Source organism: Mustela nigripes, chromosome 17 (assembly GCF_022355385.1).
Source record: "Mustela nigripes isolate SB6536 chromosome 17, MUSNIG.SB6536, whole genome shotgun sequence".
Taxonomy (NCBI): Eukaryota; Metazoa; Chordata; class Mammalia; order Carnivora; family Mustelidae; genus Mustela; species Mustela nigripes.
In genome coordinates, this window is record NC_081573.1 from 4,389,758 (window position 1) to 4,408,800 (window position 19,043).

General features: G+C 49.9%; 1 protein-coding gene across 1 annotated transcript; it reads right to left on the reverse strand.

Moving 5' to 3' along the window:
- Positions 1–14,881: 14,881 nt before the first annotated feature.
- CLEC11A (C-type lectin domain containing 11A) lies at positions 14,882–17,282 on the reverse strand. The gene is made up of 4 exons (XM_059382089.1): positions 16,897–17,282; positions 16,484–16,670; positions 15,995–16,186; positions 14,882–15,566 (listed from the first exon to the last, which is right to left on the reverse strand). The coding sequence occupies exons 1-4, from the start codon at positions 17,041–17,043 to the stop codon at positions 15,121–15,123; spliced, it is 972 nt and encodes a 323-aa protein (XP_059238072.1). The 5' UTR covers positions 17,044–17,282; the 3' UTR covers positions 14,882–15,120.
- Positions 17,283–19,043: the final 1,761 nt, after the last annotated feature.

Consider the following 19,043-nt stretch of genomic DNA (forward strand, 5'->3'; position numbering starts at 1 on the left):
GTTGAGGCTGGTGCTATTTCGGTCTTTCGCTAGAGCTCTTCGTGTTCCTGTCTCTCACTGGGTCTTTGTCTCCATATCTTTTTCTGTCTCCTCTTCCACTTGATCCCTCCTGGCAGCCTGACCTGCCTCTCACCTCCCCTCCCTACTTTGGCTGCCATCTGACGCCCATGTCTACGCAGTCTCATCACGTTTGCACCTGCACGCATCCCCTCCCCTCCACCTCTTCCATTTCACCTCATTTCTCAGGGCTTCTGCATCATCTCCGCCCCCCACCAGCGTCTCTATCCCTCTCTCAGGGTCTCTGTCCCACTTTCTCAGGGTCTTCTGTGTCTCCCTCCACCCCGTCTCTGTCTCCCTCCTCCCTGTCCTCTCTGCATCTCTGTCCCTCTCTCTCCTCCTCTCTCTCTGCCTCCCCATTCTCCTATATCCATCTCTTGCTGAACCTGCACACCCCATATTTTCCAGGCTTGGAGGAGACAGGACCTCCCCCACCCTCTGCCTTCCCCCATACTGTCTCCAACCCCCAGGAATTTCCCTTCAAGTCCTCCCAGGATGACTGGACCTCTCACCCATGTCCTCCTCAGACACTCTCCCTCCGTTCTGCCAAGGGTCTGGCATAGCCTGGAGGCCTGGTCCCCAGGTGTGTAACGCATAGGGTTGAAGCACCCACTACTCACCCTCCCCTCCCCCACCCAGGGTGAGCTCCAGTGGTCTGAGCAGCACCCACACTTCCACCATGTCTGGCCTGGGATCCCCTATCCCCACCAACCCCAGCAGAAGCAGCAGGGTAGTAAAGACACAGATGAAATTAAGCCTATTTGTCAAAATGGGGAGAGGATCCTGGATTATCTTGGGGGGGCATATAGTCACTAGGAAGTAGGAGAGGGAGGCAGAAGAGCGAGGGACCCAGAGACCAATCCTGCTGGTTCTGAAGATGGACCAAGGTCCACGAGCCACAAAACAGGGCAATTTCAGAAACTAGAGAAGGAAAGGAAATGGACTCTCCTCTTGAACCCAGTGACCCACCCCAATTTAGGGCCCCCAGAACTGCAGGATAGATTCATGTGGTTTTAAGCCTTTAAGTTTATAGATATTGGTTACAGCAGCCATTAGAAATGAATACACCCATTTCATAGACCAGCAAATGGAGGTGCTCTGAAGGTCACACAGTTTGAAAGTCAGTAAGTTTGCCTCTGAGGACAGGAGTACGGAGTTGAGGGCAGGCTGCCAGAAGAGGGGGTCTGGACCCAGGATGGTGGCAGGGGAGGCCTGGAGGGTGTGGCAGGCTGTGGGAAATGGAGAGGTTAGTCTCCCATGCTCTGCCAGACTGGAAGGAGATGAGGCGAGGGAGGGTGTCCTGGATTAGAGCCCACTACTAGCCCCTCCCTCCTTCATACTCTCTTCTCCATCTCTATGGCCTGGCCCCCACTCAGGCCTTCTCCTCTTCCCCAGGACCCTCATGCTCACTTTCTCCTGGCCTCTTTCTGTCCCCCAGGAGACCCCAGAGGGACTCCTCTACATTCAGGGTTGACTCTAACCCTTCTCTGCTCACACACCTCCCATGGCTCCCCGGTGCCCCTCAGCCTGGCCTTCCAACAGACCCCATCAAAGCCTTCAACTCCATCTCTCAAGCCCACCCCCTCCACCCCTTACACCTGGTCCCTGCTTTGTCATAGCCATAACCAATTTGATAGCTCACTGACCATATCCATCTCTGTGGCCAGCCTGCAGCCTCTTTCAGATCAGAGTCCTGGGATGATGACTCTGGGGTCCCCAGCATCACCCACCACTGGAGGAGGCACATGGGAAGTCCCCATTTTTCAAAGAAATGAATAATTCATTACACTGGGCAAGGTCTGGGTCAGCACAAGACCCAGAGGGTGGGGCGGGGCATCATTCATGATAGACCGCATCTCAGGAGCGAGGGACACAGAAGCGAGGGACACAGAAGCGAATGAAACAGACAAAGGGGTAAGGCTGTCATCTTGCCCCCCTTCTTCATTTGATTCTGCAGGGACAAGAATGGGAACCAGGAGACCCATAGCACAGCTGGTCGTGTGTGTTGGGAAGGGCATGGCCTCTGGACTCCCGCCACAGTGCTGAGTTTGAACCCGGACCCTGACATCCTGACCCTGACTGGGACCCTGAGCAGTTCAGTCTCTCTACCCCAGCAGGGGTGTGTGAGGATTAGGAAGCATTCTGTGCTCAGTCAACAGGAACAGAAACTACGGCTTTGTTGCCAGCGAGGAAGGAGGGCTTCAGGTGCTGGGAAGGGAAAGGTGTCAAGTGTCAGGGGGTGAGGAGTCTCATGACAGCTATTTTCCGACGTTTGATGACAGTCTGTCTGTCTCCCACGGCTAGGAACATCTCAAACCAGGCCAGATTGGGGGCGCCGCCTTCCCTCTCTCCCTGCTGAGAGAAACAGAGGTAGTGATTAAGAGCGAGTAATTGCTTCCCTCCTGCCGGGGAGGTAAATATCTTTCTGCAGGATTTTGCTGTTCAGGACTTTCTTCCCTAGGCTGTGAGCTCTGTGAGGGCAGAGGCCCTGTTCTGGTCAGGGATTCAGAGGATAGCAGAGATTTGTGCCGTGGGCTCCATCAATACTTGAAGGGACAGACTATTGTGAGGAGGAGGCTGTAGGCTCTGAAAGATAGGGGTTGTTGGCCCCTCCCCTTGGGACATAAGCTCCTCCCCCAGAATGTCAGCCCCTCCCCTTGGGGTATCAGCCCCTCCCCTTGGGGTATCAGTCCCTCCCCTGAGATGTCAACCCCTCCCCTGGGATGTTAGCTCTTCACCCAGAATTTCACCTCTTCCCCAGGACTGTTGACCCCTTTCCCAGAATATCAACCCCTCCTCCTGGGGTGTCAGCCCCTCCCTGTACTATGTAAACCCTCCCTCAAAATGTCAGCCCCTGGGTCGCCTGGGTGGCTCAGCGGGTTGGGCCTCTGCCTTGGGCTTGGGTCATGATCTCAGGGTCCTGGGATCCAGCCCCACATCAGGGTCTCTGCTCCGCGGGGAGCTTGCTTCCCCCTCCCTCTCTGCCTGCCTCTCTGCCTACTTGTGATCTATCTCTGTGTCAAATAAATAAATAAAATCTTAAAAAAAAAAAAATGTCAGCCCCTCCCCCTGGGATGTTAGCTCCTTCCCCAGAATGTTAACCCCTCCCACTGGCATGTCAGCTCCTCCTGTTAGAATGTTAGCTCCTCCCCTTCAAATGTCAAGCCCTCTCCCTTGAATGTCCCTCTCCAAAGTAGGGATCCTTGTCTCCTTCACCTCTCTGTCTCTAGAGCCTAGAACCATAACGTTCAGCTCACCGGTTCTCAACAATCATGACTGAATGGATTAGTAGGGTCAGTCTTTTCAAGGCCCAACTACCACTTACTCGCTCTGTGACCATTGGTAAGTGGCTTTACCACTCTGACCCTCCAGCTTCCTCATCTGTAGACTAGTCATAATTGCATTATCACTCTGGTAGGGTCGAGATGCCAATTTTGGGTGTCTGTATGTTTATAGAGCGCTGGACAGGGCCTGGAGCACTGGTCACCATCAGTGCCGATGAACTGCCTTTATCTGGGTGAATGAAGCTGTGATCACCTTCTTGGATTCTCATAGAAATTTTATTAAAGAGAGATTTTCAGTCCCCAAAATCCAAGGCTTAGGGCATCCTCCACAAGCCTCTCCCATGGAGGCTGCCCAAGGAAATGCTATTTCCTTCCCTTGGCCATGCCAAGAAGCAGTGCTCCCTCTGGGTCTCAATCCCACCTTACCAACCATGCGGGGCTCTTCCCAACCAAAGACCACCATCTCCCTGAGGAGGATCCTCAAATGCCTCTAAAACCAGAGTCTCCTGAAAGACTACTTAACCGCATTCATTAGAAAATCAATACAAATTTAAAACTTCACAGGGATCTCACTAGTCTCCTGGGGTGTGTGGGAGGGGAAGGTGGAAGATGGTGACATCCTGGTCATTCTGCTTCCCCCCCCCACCCACCTGCCTCTGCCTACTTGTGATCTCTCTCTCTCTCTTTGTCAAATAAATAAATAAAATCTTTTAAAACAAACAAACAAACAAAACAAATAGATTAAGAACTCTTCCAAGTCAGTATCAAAAATACAAATCACACAATTTTTGAATGGGCTAGAGATCTGAATAGACATTTCCCAAAGGAGATACACAAATGGCCAAAAAGCACATGAAAATATCTGCATCATTAGTCATCAGAGAAATGCAAATAAAAATCACAAGGAGGTAGGTACCACTTCGCATCCATGAGGATGGCTAAAATTAAAAAGTCAGATAATAGCAAGTTTGGGCAAGGATGAGGAGAAACTGAAACCCTCACACACTGCTGGTGGGAGCATAAAATGGGGCAGACTGTGGGAAACAGGCTGGTAGTTCAAAAAAGTCAAACATAGAGTTACCCTGAGATCCAACAATTCCCCCTCCTAGACAGATTTCCAGGAGAAATAAAAACATACAACCACACAGAAACTGGAACATGAATATTTATAGCAGCATTAAAAGTGTTAACAGTCGCCATCAACTGACAATGACAAACAAAATGCAAGATATCCATACAATGAAATGTTATTCAGCCATAAGAAGGAATGAGGGGCTACTCCATGCCACAAACCACACTAAGCTAAAGAAGCCAATCAAAAAGACGACACATTTACACGATTCCGTTCATCTGAAATATCCATAAAGGGAAAATCTGTAAGATCAGAAAACAGATTCTTGGTTTCTTGGGACTGGGAATGGATGGAGAGAGAAGATAATTGCTAAAGCTACAGGTTTGGGGCACCTGGGTGTCTCAGTGGGTTAAGCCTCTGCCTTCGGCTCAGGTCATTCTCAGGGTCCTGGGATCGAGCCCCACATTGGGCTCTCTGCTCAGTAGGGAGCCTGCTTCTCCCTCTCTCTCTGTCTGCCTCTCTGCCTACTTGTGATCTCTGTCTATCAAATAAATAAATAAATTCTTTATTAAAAAAAAAAAGCTACAGGTTTGGTGTTTGTTTGTCTGTTTGTGATGGTGAAATGCTCTCAAGTTGACCATGATGATGGTTGCTCATATCTGTATGTACCAAGAGCCGATGAATTGTCCACTTTAGTTGTATGGATTATATGGTATGTGAATCTCAATAAAAGTTTAAAATAATCCAAGTAGAAATTTGCTTACAACTATGTTAGATCTATGACTTTTTGGTGAGGTATTAACATCTGTATAATATTTAATCACACAACCAAGAGCATAGAGTGTCTTTATTTATAAAAGATTTTATTTATTTATTTGACAGAGATCACAAGTAGGCAGAGAGGCAGGCAGAGAGAGAGAGGAGGAAGCAGGCTCCTGCCGAGCAGAGAGCCTGATACAGGACTTGAACCCAGGACCCTGAGATCATGACCTGAGCCGAAGGCAGAGGCTTTAACCTGCTGAGCCACCCAGGCGCCCCTAGAGTGTCTTTATTTTTATTCCAATCATCTTTGTGTCCTTAATTAGAGTTTGTGGCACCTGAGTGGCTCAGTCAGTTAAGCATCTGCCTTCCGCTGGGACAGGGTCCTGGGATGGAGCCCTGCTTTGGACTCCTTGCTCAGTGGGGACTCTGAACTGCCTCTCCCCCAGTTCATACTCTCTCTCACTCTCTCTCTCTTAAATAAATAAAATCTTTTAAAAAAATTAAGTTTTCTCTCCCCAAATCTTAATTTTTTTAATGTGTTATTTCCCAGATGATTTCAAGGTATTTCAGAGGGATGGTGAATATTTTTTTTTAAAGATTTTATTTATTTATTTGACAGACAGAGATCACAAGCAGGCAGAGAAGCAGGCAGAGAGAGGGGGAAGCAGGCTCCCTGCTGAGCAGAAAGCCCGATGTGGGGCTTGATTCCAGGACCCTGGGATCATGACCTGAGCCAAAGGCAGATGCTTTAACCCACTAAGCCACCCAGGCGCCCCGATGAATGGTATTTTTAATTACATTTCATGGTTGTCTATTGTCGGTGTAAAGAAATGGAACTGATTTTTGTAGGTTAATCTTGGGGGGTTTTTTGTTTGACTTTTTAAAGGTTTTTTATTTTTTTTAAGTAATCTCTATACCCAATGTGAGGCTCAAACTCACAGTTCTGAGAGATCAAGAGTTTCACAATCCACGACTAAGCCAGCCAGACACCTCTCTAGGTTAATCTTGTAATTCAGGACCTTGCTGATATCTCTTAGTTGTTCCTACAGCTTTTTAAATAAACCATTAATCAGGATTTATATACAGTACTGTGTTAAGCAACAGCCATGATGAGAATATCCTAATATCATTCTTGCTCTTGGAAGGAAGCCATCCAAAATTTTTATGGTGTTTGCTGGAAGCTTTAAAAGGTTAAGAAAATATCCTTTCCCCCCCTAGTTACTGTTTTAATTTTCACTCATAAATAGATATAAAACCTTACCAAATTATTTCTCCATGTTGACTGAAATCATTACATTTTCCTCCTTGGTCTATTAGTGAATTACACTAAAAGAATTTTTTTTTAAATTTTGAACGACCCTTGCTAACTAGCGATAAAGCCTACCCCATCGTGATGAATTACGATACAGTGTTGGATTTCGTAGGCTATTATGAGATATGTAGGATTTTTGCACCAACATTCACAAATTAAATGGACCTATAATTTTCTTTTCTTGTACATGTTCCTTATCTGGTTTTAGAATCAGCGTTGCATTAGCTTCCAAAAATGAACTAGACAGATTCTACATTTCTATTTTCTGGAATAATGTGTATAACATAAAAATTAGCCATTTCTTGAATATTTGATATCAGTCACCTAGAAGACCATCTGTGCCCCTGGAGATTTTTTGAGAGAGAGAGAGAGAGAGAATGGAAATCTTTGACTCTAACTTTGTATATTTTAGTAGTTACTGGTTTACTCAAGTTTTTGATTTTTGCATAATTTGGGGCATTTTATATTTTTCTAATGATTTAACCATTTTATCTACATTTTTAAATGCTGGCCCATAGTTGGTTATAGTACTATCTAATTACATTTTTATTTTTTATTTTTTAAAGATTTTATTTATTTATTTGACAGACAGAGATCACAAGTAGGCAGGGAGGCAGGCAGAGAGAGAGGAGGAAGCAGGTTCCCTACTGAGCAGAGAGCCCGATGCAGGGCTCAATCCCAGAACCCTGAGATCATGACCTGAGCCGAAGGCAGAGTTGAGCCACCCAGGCACCCCTCTAATTACAATTTTTAAAGTTTATTAATTTATTTTTAAGTAAACTCTACACCCACCAAGGGGCTCAAACTGATGACCCCAATACTAAGAGTTGCATGTTCCATGACTGAGCCAGCCAGGTGCCCCTAATTACTTTTTATATCTCAGTCCTAGCTATAATTATCCACTTTTATGGTTTGTATTTTATTTGGAGCCCCTCTCTCTTTTTCTTATTCAGTTTTGCCAAAAGTCAATCGATGTCAGTAACTTTTTCTAAAATCAACATCTTGTTTTGTTAGACTTTTCTCCCCTCTTTCATTCCATTGATTTCTGCGCCCCTTTTTTTGGTCACTTGTTTTGCTCTTGTTCCTGTGGATTTGCTTTATTGCTGATTTTCCCACTGTTTGCTTTAGAGTGTTTGTTCATTATAGAAAAAACTATTTATTGGATCAAGTTTTTATCAAATGCTTTTTTTTCCATCTGTGGTGATAGTCATCTGGTTTTCCTCTGTTAACCCATGAATGTGGAGAATCAATCAATTGATTAAAGCAGATAGTAGTATTTTATTTAGGACTTTTTTGATTCACAAGAGAAATAGACTGTGGTTTTCCTTGTTTATGCTGTGCTTGACCATTTTTTCAGATTCTATTTTTTTAAATAATCTCTACACTCAGCATGGGACTTGAATCCAAAACCCTGAGATCAAGAGTTGCCCACTCCGCGGACTGAGCCAGCTGGGTGCCCCGTCTTTGACTGTGTGTGTGTGTGTGTGTTAATATTGTAGTAACCTCATAAAATGAGTTGGGGAGTGTTACTTCTTTTCCTAATTGCTGGGTGGGTTTATGCAAAGTTGTAATGACTTGTTCCATGAAACATCATATGAAGCAATGGTTACTGAGACAGGATGGTCTTGATGCTGGCTTAAACAGGTGAATCTTTGTGCAGAACAGAGAGCCCCATAAAAGACCCACAAGTACTTAAATATAATGAGGCAGGAACCACAGAGAATCGGAAAAGGTTAACTATTTAACAAAGGCTGTTGAAATCATTGTTTATCCTTAGGGGGAAAGTGAAATTGGATTTCTACATCACACCTCACAAAAATCAGCTTCAGGTGGACTGAAGACTTTCGTGTGGAAGGGAAAACTTTAAGAATGCAAGAGAAAGGGCGCCTGGGTGGGTTAAAGTCTCTGCCTTCAGCTCAAGTCATGATCCCAGGGTCCTGGGATGGAGCCCCGCATCGGGCTCTATGCTCAGCAGGGAGCCTGCTTCCCTTCCTCTCTCTCTGCCTGTCTCTCTGCCTACTTGTGATCTCTGTCTGTCAAATAAATAATAAATAAAATCTTAAAAAAAAAAAAAAAGAATGCAAGAGAATCTGGTTCGCCCCTCAGGGCAGGGAAGGCTTTCTTAAGGGACTGCATGATACTATAATGACGGACACATGCCATTATACGTTTGTCCACACTCACTGGAGGCACACCACTGAGAGTGACTCCTTCAGTTAAACCTCGAGGGGTACTGATGTGTAGGTTCAACCATTGTGGCAAATGTACCCATTCTAGTGGAGGATGTTGATGGGAGGAGGTTATACCTTCCTCTCAACCTTTTTAAAAAATATTTATTTATTTATTTATTTATTTATTTATTTATTTGAGAGAGAGCAAGAGAGATCACAGAGGGAGGAGAGTAGACTCCTCACCCGGGCAGGGCTCGATCCCAGGACGCTGAGATCATGACCTGAGCCCAAGGCAGAAGCTTAACCGCTTGAGCCAGCCAGGTGCACACCCCCACCCCGCCCTCACCTTCCTCTCAATTTTGTTGTCAACCTAAAACTGCTCTGAAAGAAAGAAGGAAAGTAAGACTCTTAGTTAGGGGCGCCTGGGTGGCTCAGTGGGTTAAAGCCTCTGCTTTTGGCTCAGGTCATGATCTCAGGGTCTTGGGATCAAACCCCTGCAGTCCTGGGATGGAGCCCAGCATCGAGCCCGAGCCCTGCATTGCATCTGGGTTCTCTGCTCAGGAGGGAGCCTGCTTCCCTTCCTCTCTCTGTCTGCCTCTCTGCCTACCTGTGATCTCTGTCAAATAAATAAATAAAATCTTAAAAAAAAAGAAAAGACTCTTATTTAAAAACAAAAACAAAAACCTTGGGGTGCCTGGCTGGCTCAGTCATGGAACATTCTACTCCTGATCTAGGGGACTGTAAGTATGAACCCCATGCTGAGCCTAGAGATTACTTAAAGAATAAAATCTTAAAGAAAAAAAAAAGCTAGCTGCATCTATAGCTGCATATAGTAAAATATGGTAATGGGCTAGATTTTTGCCCCTCACCACAGATTCCTATGTTGAAGCCCAGCACCTTAGAATGTGACTGTATTTTGAAATAAGGTCATTAGAAAGAGAGAGCACAAGCAAGGGGAGTGGGAGAGGGAGAAGCAGGCTTCCGGCTGAGTAGGAAGCCTGATGCCAGGCTCCATCCCAGGACCCTGGGATCATGACCTGAGCCAAAGGCAGACACTTAAGGTAGGTCCCCCAAATTAAGGGCTTTAAAACGAAGCCCTTAGAGTTGGCCCTAATCCAAGCTGATTGGTACCCTTCATAAGAGGACATCTGGACACAGAGAGAGACACCAGAATGCACAGACAGAAGACCGAGTGAGGACACAAAGAAAAGGCAGCCACCTGCCTGCTGACACCTGCATCTTCAACTTCCAGCTTCCAGGATGGTGAGAAATACCATTGCTGTTGTTTGAGCTACCCTGTCTTTGGTACTTCGTTACAGCAGCTCTAGAACACTAATGCAGATATTGTTGCTACAAAGCTCAAAAACAGGCAAAAAGAAATCATATGCTGCTTGGGGACGCGTATATACGCGCCAAAGTAATCATGGAAATTGAGTGAAGTTTAGACGTGATTCAGGATCGTGGTTACAGGTGGGCATGAAGGAAAGAGGAGTAAATAATAATGTCCTAGTATTAAATCGAATTATAAATTAATGGGTGGTCTCCCTGTACCTCAGTCCTTACACACAGATTATTTTGCATGTACCCACCATTGCCCAAAAGATTGTTTTGAAGGCAGAGCTGGTGTTCTACTTCCCGCCACCTCTGTCCTCCAAATCCACCCCAGCTCTGGCTTCCTGCCCGGAAGGCTGCCAGGAGCTGTCACGGCTCAGGGTTAGAACCCGAAGTCCAGTTGCGTTTGGAGTAGGTGGAAATAGACTGAGAAGGGAAGGTTACTTGCCTCCTGCAAGAATTTCCAAAACCAGGCTCATGCTGCCATCTGGCCTGGCTCACACAACCACCTGTGCTTTGGAAAAAAAGCGACTTGCTGCTGGAATGACAGAGGCTGGCATTTTAAGAGGCGGTGGTAGCTTGGGGCTGGAGCAGAGAAGAGGTTGTTCAAATGAATGAATAAAGAACATGGGGCTGGCATGGAAAAGCCTGTAGAAGCCAGGAGGGGGCCATGTTCAAAGTGAACCACTGAGGACAGAAACAGGACCTAAAACAAAAGCAATCATTCCATGCTCGTCATACTTCCCTCAACTGACCATAAGGAGGAAGGACATACTTCACCTCATATATTGTGGCAGAGAATGAGTACGCTGAGTCGGATCACCATGAGGAAACGTTAGGCAAACTCAAGGGAGGAACTCCTATTTAAAAAAGAAAAAAAAAAAAAAAAAAGGTTGGGTTGTTCTTCCAAAATGTCGATATCATAAATATGGAAATGTTCCAGATTCAAGGAGATGTGGCAACAAAATGCAATCCCTGAGCCCAGACTAGATCCTGAACTGGAAGGGGAAAGTGCTGTGAGAGAGCATTTGAGTCAACTGATGAAACTGATAGCTCAAGACATTAGATAAAAAGAATCAGTAAATGTTATGTTTATTGAGGTTGAGGACTGTGGATAAATAAGAGAGTATCTCCGTTTTTAGGAAATACACACAGAAGTATTCGGGGGTAAAGGGCGACAGTGTATGTAACTAAAACATGCTTCAGAAAATAGATGCACATACTGAGAAACTAAAACCAGCTCGGACTGTAAACCTCTGCCTACCATTTATCTACACACACAGATAAGGTTCGGGGCAGAGTTAATGGGCAACATTTTTCCCAGGGATACGCGGCACCTGTGAAGGGTCCTACCACCTGCTTTGTGAGCAAGGACTGCTCTCTTACTCACTGAGGAAGTTTGTTCTCTAAAATCACAGGCTTTTCAAAACTTTGTTGTTTGAAAGTCTATCTGTAGGAATGGAACTTAGCCCACTTTTCCCGGAAGATCTACGTCACTTTGACACAGACAAGAAGCCTCAATTTCCAGCCCCGATGAAGAGCTTTATATAGAGTTTCTGGGCATAGCATGCCACGTTTATCTTAACTTTGTAGTTTCCAAGGAAACAGGATCCTGAGTCCACTTTGCAGTCCATAACTGTTGACTCATTTATACACATCCCTGCTTTGCTCTGAAGCTACCAAACCACAGTTTCACTCAAATTTCACCAAATTCTTCTCTTCCCCCGAATGCCGTAAGTTGATCACAGCTTCTCTTTTGGGATGTGGTCTCCTTCCCTGCAACTGGTCAGTAAACCTGATTTTAATTTGTTCCTGCTAATTGGTTTAGGACGGATGGGTGGGTGTTGGATGGATGGATGGATGGATGAATGAATAAGTAATGATAAATCCAAAGCAATGGGGTAAGCTGTTAACAATAGATAAATCTGGGTAGAAACTATTTGTGTTTGGGCAGGTTATCTGTAAGCTTGAGATTATTTCCAAACAAAAAGTGTGTGTGTGTGTGTGTGTGTGGTTTTTTTTTTTTTTTTTAGAGAAACTAAGTTTAGTTTGGACCAGTATTTAGCCATTTTTTTCGAGGCCAAGGAAGAATTTTTGTGTCGTATTTTATGTTGTAATTTAGTACATATTCAAGATACTCACATTTTGAGAAATTTTCTTCCCATTTTCTACGCATTTTCATATTTTCTATGCACTTCTGTTTTAAAAGACGCTTATTACCAATTTACAATTATCCGTGGAAATTCACCTGTATTTTTAAAAACTCTTGGAAAGGTCTGAGCACTGGTTACAATCTAAGCCTAAATGAATGTCAAGGCTTTGACTTTGGGTTTTTCCTCCCCGTTGACGCGTAACGGGACTACATTTCCCAAAATACCTTTGGGGCGAGGCCCGGCGAGGTTGGCGGGGGAAGGGTGTGAGCTGTGATTGGAGACGGTCAAGTTCCTACCTGTCACTTGGGAGGAGGGGGCGGGATTTTTCGAGAGGACTTCCATGAGGCTCCCGATGGCTGCTGGGAAACGTGGTTCTGGGAAGAATGTAAAGGCCTGCCGCTCGGACTCCTGGGACTTGTAGTCTTGGCAAACTGGTGACGACCGGGTTTTTCCTCCGCTGGGTCATCTCAGGGATTGGGCCCTTCCTCCACCACCGCCCTGGAATCTCTTCATGCATCGATCCCAGGCAGCTGCTGAGACCTTCTCTGGTCCGCGTCTCCGAGCTCTCTAACCGCAGGTGCTCCGCAGAGAGTCCGGGGGAGGGCATTGGCAAACGCTGGTCTTTAGCAGGCCTAGGAGGGCTTCTAGGAGGTGAGGGGGGCAGGGTCCCTATGAACAGAACTGAGTCAGGAATCAGTCCAAAATGCATCGTACAGGGGAGCTGATCTGATGCTTAAACAATCCTTGCAAAACGCCCTTCACCACCATCCCACGCTCCCACCTCTGTGTGGATGTAATTTTGTGTCCAGGCTTAGTATGACAATGGCCAAACAGTGACACCTAGAGTAATGGACGGTGTGATAAGGAAAGCCCCCAAGTATGTGGGAGCCCAGGGAAGGCTCCGGACTCAGCCTGGGGGAGGGCAGGGAGATAGAGAAGCAGAGATCGAACTCATCTCAAGGTCCCAAACATGGCACCATATAGGCGTCTTCCTTTCCATAAGGAGCTCCCCTATGCCTGGGGATGGTGGGGGCACAGAGTTGGTCATACCCAGCCCTGTCCAGCGAGGCTCCCTGGTCTGGCTCATCGGGGCTTACTTAGCTCTGAAGAGAACTCAGCATTTATGAACATCACAGGGGCACCATACCCTACTGGGGGAAGGGGAAGCAGGTAGTTCAGGGTGACACACTGGCCAATTCTTGAAAGAAGCTGTACATATGCAAAGGCAGCATTTGGATAGAGCATGCAGAGGGGGAGGTTAAAATTGCCATGTGAGAGTCAGATCTAGTGTTGTAAAGACCCCTCTGTGTCCAGCACTCTTATAAGAGGTAGACACTCTTACCCCCATTGTACAGATGGGGGCACTGAGGCACAGGGGTTATATCTAACTTTATGTGCCTCGTAGGTAAGTGGCCAAGATAGGATTAGAACCCGGGACGTCTGGCTCCAGAGTCCAGGCAGGTAACCACTGACCTACTCCGTATTTACCCACCCACTTTCCAGAATGTCAGGTGTGTAATGGTGGGCCCCTTCCAGGCAGTAGCAGTTACCCATGTCTACCTAATATGCCCTCTGGTCGCCTAGAAGACAACCTGCTGCCTTCCTCGACCCCAGGAAACAAGTTCAGAGGAAGAATAATTTTGAGCTAGGTCTTCAGTCCCCCAATTGAAGCCTTCCTGAATAGAGCCCCCGCCCCCTCACCCCCTCACCATTCCCCATTCTGTTACTTCTATAGGGGCTGTGGGGCTGAGAAATGACAGGGGTGGAGATGACAGGGATGGCTCATTCCTCCCACTGGTGGATCCAGTGGTGACATTTAGGCTGGTGGTACCATGGTGAAGGAGAGGCAGGGATATAAGGACAGACAAGGTCACAATACATTTTCTGGGCTCCATGATGATGTCAGGGTCAGGCCCATGTTGCCACTATGGGGGGGGGGGGTAGTGAGAGGGGGGCTGGGTAATTCCAAAAGAAGAGCTCCTCCTCCAAAGAGTGCTGTCCTCAGTGCTGAGGCCCAGGTTGGCTCACTCCTGAGTTTTCTGACTCAGGGAACGAAGGTATGAAAAAGGTAAAGAAAGGTAGCATGTGATTCACGATCAACCATTTTCAAAATGCTCACTTTCCTGGGCTCCCCAAAACTTTCCAAGAGCTAATACAAGGCGGGATGATTATTACCATGTTCAGGTGAGGAAACTGAGGCTCACAGAGGAGGGACTGGCTTATGGCCTCAGAGGCAGGAAGTAGAGAAGGAAACACTGGGAGGGAGCCTAAATTCCCTCTGTATAGGTTAAGCTTGCTTCTCAACACATGCCCTGGGGGTAGGGACCATCTGGTGGAAAGAGTTTGAGATACACCAACTAAAGAAAATTAAAGGGGCTATTTCCTGCAGGACTTGTCAGAACCTTTAGCTCCTTTGTATTTCCCAGATCTCTTTAACTAGTACCAAGGCAAAGGCCTGGACAATGACTGACAGACCCTGTGTCCCAAAAGCCGTGAGTGGGACACAACAGGAGTAGACGCGTCAGCAGCGCGTGCACACGTGCACTCCGGGCATCTATGTGCAGGAGCAGATGATGTGTGTATATTTGTACATGTGTTATCCATCACTCTGATTCTGGGGTTCAAACGATACCTGTAAATGCGGAACAGGACAGGCATCCAAAGGCCAGGGTCTTGCCCTTCCAGGCTTGCCCGGAGATGGAATAAAAGACCAAAAGTGCCTCCACCGCCCGCTCAAGTCAGGTTCCACAAGGCTTTATTGGCGTGTGACTTAGCCTGGTGCCCGCAGCTCCCAAGAAAGACACAGGCGAGGAAGGGCTCTCGGCTCCACAGAAGACCCCCTGGGATCGCCCAGCCAGAGGGAACACGCTTCCATCCGTGGGTAGGGAGAAAAGGAAGGAAGGGCGTACTCGCAGGATGAAACGCCCAGCCAAAGGGCGAGTGGTGGGATGGGCTGGAGACGCGAAGACAGGCCCCGCTAGAAGGGGTACTCGCAGACATAGTAGAGGCGGCGTTCGCAGTCGTGGTCCCACCAGGAGCCGTCATCAGAGGCTTGCGCCACGCAGTTCTCGAGCGTGCCGCCGTTGGGCTGGTTGGGGCTGAGAGGGTGCGGCGCGGGGCTAGGACCAGCTCCGGGCTCCGGACGGGGCGCGCGGTGCCAAGCGAAGAAGGACACGCGCTGGCCGTTCTCGAAGAGATATAGTCCCTCGGAGCGCCGGTCGTGCACGCCCAGCCACACGGGCCAGTTGTAGGGAGCGAGGGCCCCGCGCAAGTAGCGAGTCAGCGCCTCCATCTGCTGGCGGTCGGCGGGCTGTGCCAGGCTCCCGCCCCGTGCCACGCACCGCGCCTGCGCCGCCGCCTGCGCCTCGAAGTCGCGCGACAGCAGGAAGCACTTGTGGCCAAGGCGCAGCCCCTTCAAGCAACCTGGGGGCGAGGAGGGGCGGGGTCAGGGGGCCCGGGGTGGTGGTGGAAGGCGGGGTCGGAGCCTCCGGGGCGGGGCTGGGAGGAGGCGGGGTCAGAGCCACCGAGAGTAAGGAGGCGGAGAGTTGGGCCCAATGGGGGTGGAGCCAGACGGCTGGAACCGGACTGTAGGGGGCGTGGCGCGGGCCGAGTCTGGTAAGCTGCACCGCGCGGTCGGAGCGGGCCTCCCCCTCGGCGGCTCTCCGCATTCACCCTCCCGGCTACTCTAAACTCTCCATAAGCCAACACCCTGCACAAGTCTAGAAAACCGCTCGCCCATAACACCCTGAGTCCTCACGTCTCTTCAGATGTTTCTGGGCCCCCTCCCCCCACCGGTCCTCCACTTGACCCGGATCGTCCCACTTTCCCTGCCCCGCGCGGCGCGGACTCACCCTCTAAGCGGCCATGCTCGCGCTCGGCGCGCCTCTGCGTCTCCTGCAGGGCTTCCACGGCGTCGCGGGTGTCGCTTGCCGCCTCCCGCAGCTGCCGCAGCCCCCGAGTCAACTCGACCACGCGGGTGTCCAACGCGTGCAGACGGACGTGCAGCTGGTGCAGGCCTGCGTCCAGGCCGGCCAGGCGGCCCACTGCGGGGAGACAAGGAGCACGTTGGACGGGACCGGGGAAGCGGAGCTGGCGGACCAAAGGGCCTGGGGGGCAGTTAGGGCTTCTGGGGGTAGAGGTGCGGTGGGCGGCATTCGGGATTTCTGGAAGGTAGGGGCTCTTGGGAGTGCAAGACCAGGCACCCGGAGCCCCCAGGGACGTGAGGGGTGGGGCGCTGGGCGGTGGGCCATTGAAAGGTCCTCAGCAGTGAAAGGACGGTTCGTTTTTTGAGAAAAGGACCACAGAGGCCTGGGGGCAGGGCGGAGCTAATGATTACTCACGGATATAAGTGACGGTGTCCTCAGGGGTGGGAGAGGGGCTAGGGCTAGAGGAGGGCGTTGGCGTTGTTTCCTCCTCTTCCTCCCCCTGACCGTCCTCCTCGGTCCCCCAGGTCTCTTTGTCTTCAGGGGTTCCCTCGGGATTTTCGTCCCCCCTCCCAGCGGGCAATCCCAGGGCCTCCTGCAAATGCTGAGGCGGGGGAGGGATGGTTAGGGCTAGCCCTGCTGCGTTCAGACGCCCCACACGCTCCAACCACCCCTTTCCAGCAGTGAGCCTTGCCTCTGAGTCCCTTGTCGGAATCCATCATCCCCATCCTTTGAGCCTGCCCCATCACTCTCCCTTGCCTATTTCCCTAACTCCGCAATACCCTCCCTCCAACACCCACAGTTCCCCATCAAAGTCCCAAGCAACTCACCTTCAGCATCAGGGCTTCCCTTTCCCGCTCCTCCTCTTGGGCGCCTCCCCAGACCCCCTCCCACTCCCTGTCCGCTCCTCGAGCCCCGTGGCTAAAGCCCAGGAGCTGAGGGACCACCAGGGCCCCAAGCAGCCAGGCTGCCTGCATCAGGCTGAGCTCTGCAGCTCCCAAGGCGGCAGATGGATGTCTCTGGGCGTTGGGAAGTGCGTGCAAATCACTAGCCCCTGGTTTCTGCCTTTCCCAGCTTCTCTCTGGTCCGCTTCCTCCCAGCTCCTGTCTCTGTCCACGGGTCTGTTCGTCCGTTGGTCTCTGCTCCTCTGTGTGTGTGTCTCTCTCCGCCTCTCTTGGCTCCCTTGAGGCCCTGCCTCTGTGGCCGGAAACCTCCAACGTTCCAAAGCCTGGATCCCGCCTTGGGTCTCCCCACATACCCCCCTCTTCCCGATTTCCAGAGCTCACTTCCGCCCTGCCCTTTCCTTCCACCATGGCCAAAAGCTCAGATGGCCCGAAGAGGAAGGAGCTGGTTCTCCAAGGGATCTTGGGGACATGACCTGTGCCCAGGAGCACCCTCAGGGGGTTCTTGGGGCTTGGCCCTGCTCCCCACTCCTCCTCCTGGCCACTCTTCCGGAGCAGGGAGACTGCAGGGTCTCCATAAGGTTTTTATTACCCTGTGACCACCATTGCCCACTCACGCTGCTGGAGGAGGCTTTCCCAGGATTCACAGGCTCTAGGGCGCCTCCTGCCCCCAGATCTCCCATCCTGGCCTCAAGCCCTTGCCCCAAGATGAAAATGAATGTATGTGCCTGTCTGTGGGGACACATATGGAGAGTATGCATGTCACTGTGCAGGCAACTCTAGAAGGTGGGGTTCTGGGATTCATTGGCTGTACTCTCCTGGAAGCCTCTGGCAGGCGCAGGCCCTGGGTGGGGCAATGCTGGGGACTCCAGCCCCCACCTACCAGCAGACAGTAGGGCAAAAGGGAGCAGGGAAGGGGGGGTGGGTGGTGATCAAGGACGCTTCCTCCAGGAGGTGGAGTAGACAGTCGCAGGGCTCACTGTGTGGAGTTCTGAGCATTCAGCCGTGGCTGCCTCGCGGTGCCTGCCTCGGTGCCTCGCCTCCAGCCTGGACCACTGCAGTCACCACCTCCTGGCTCTCTCCCTCCTTTCTCCTGAGCCCCTCCAATCCACACTGCTTGCCGCAGCCAGAGCAAAGCTTCCAAACCATAAATCAGATCACGTCACTCCCCACTCCCCTGCTCCCCCAGCTTCCCATCATATGCAGGAGGGAAGCCAAACCCTGTCCTCAGCAGGGGCCTGGATTGTCCAGTGGGAAGCTGGGAAGGATGGGTCCTTGGCACCTAGGCAAGCTCATCACCCACCCTTCCCTTTGTCCCCCAGGCTCCAGCCACACCGCCTCTCCACTGTTTCCTGAATGCCAAGCTCCTTCCTACCTCAAGCTTTTGCACTAGCCTTTTGCTCCTTCTAGATCCTCTTCCCACAGCTCCTTCTCATTATGAAGGTCTCAGCTCAGTGAGGCCTTCTCGATCATATCCAAGGAAGCTGCACTTCTACAACTTAACAGCCCATTTTATCTTGTTGGTCTAATCAAGACTGGATTGTCTTGTTTGTTCATTTCCTCGTTTGTTGTCCGTCTCCTGCCAACCAAGGCAGGCATTCCTGTTCATTGCTGCATCCCCAGAGCAAGGACAAGGCCAACCTAGCACACAGTAGGTGCTCAATCAGTCTGCTCCATGAGGAAAGAAATAGCCATTCCTGGTAGGGTAACAGCTCAGCCAAAGGCTGAAGGCTGGACCACTGTGTTTAGGTGGCATCCCAAGTTCCATGGGGCATGGGCACAGGGGCACGCTGGGGAGGGGCTGGTGGTCACCAGGGTGGAGGTGGTGAGGGCAATAAGAGAGAAGCTGCAGACATAAGGGAAGCAGGAGGCCAGGCCAGGCCCACTCTCTGCCAGACCCGTGAGTCATGCAGGGCTTTCCCGGCTGAGGCCTGGCTGGTTGTGCCAGCCGCCATGGAGCTCAGCAGCCTGGGACTGCAGGGCCCACTCTTCAAGGGATGAAACTGAGGCTCAGAGAAGGGACGATGCAGCCTGCTGGAGGTCACCAGCATGGCAACAACTAGCCAAGGCTTTTA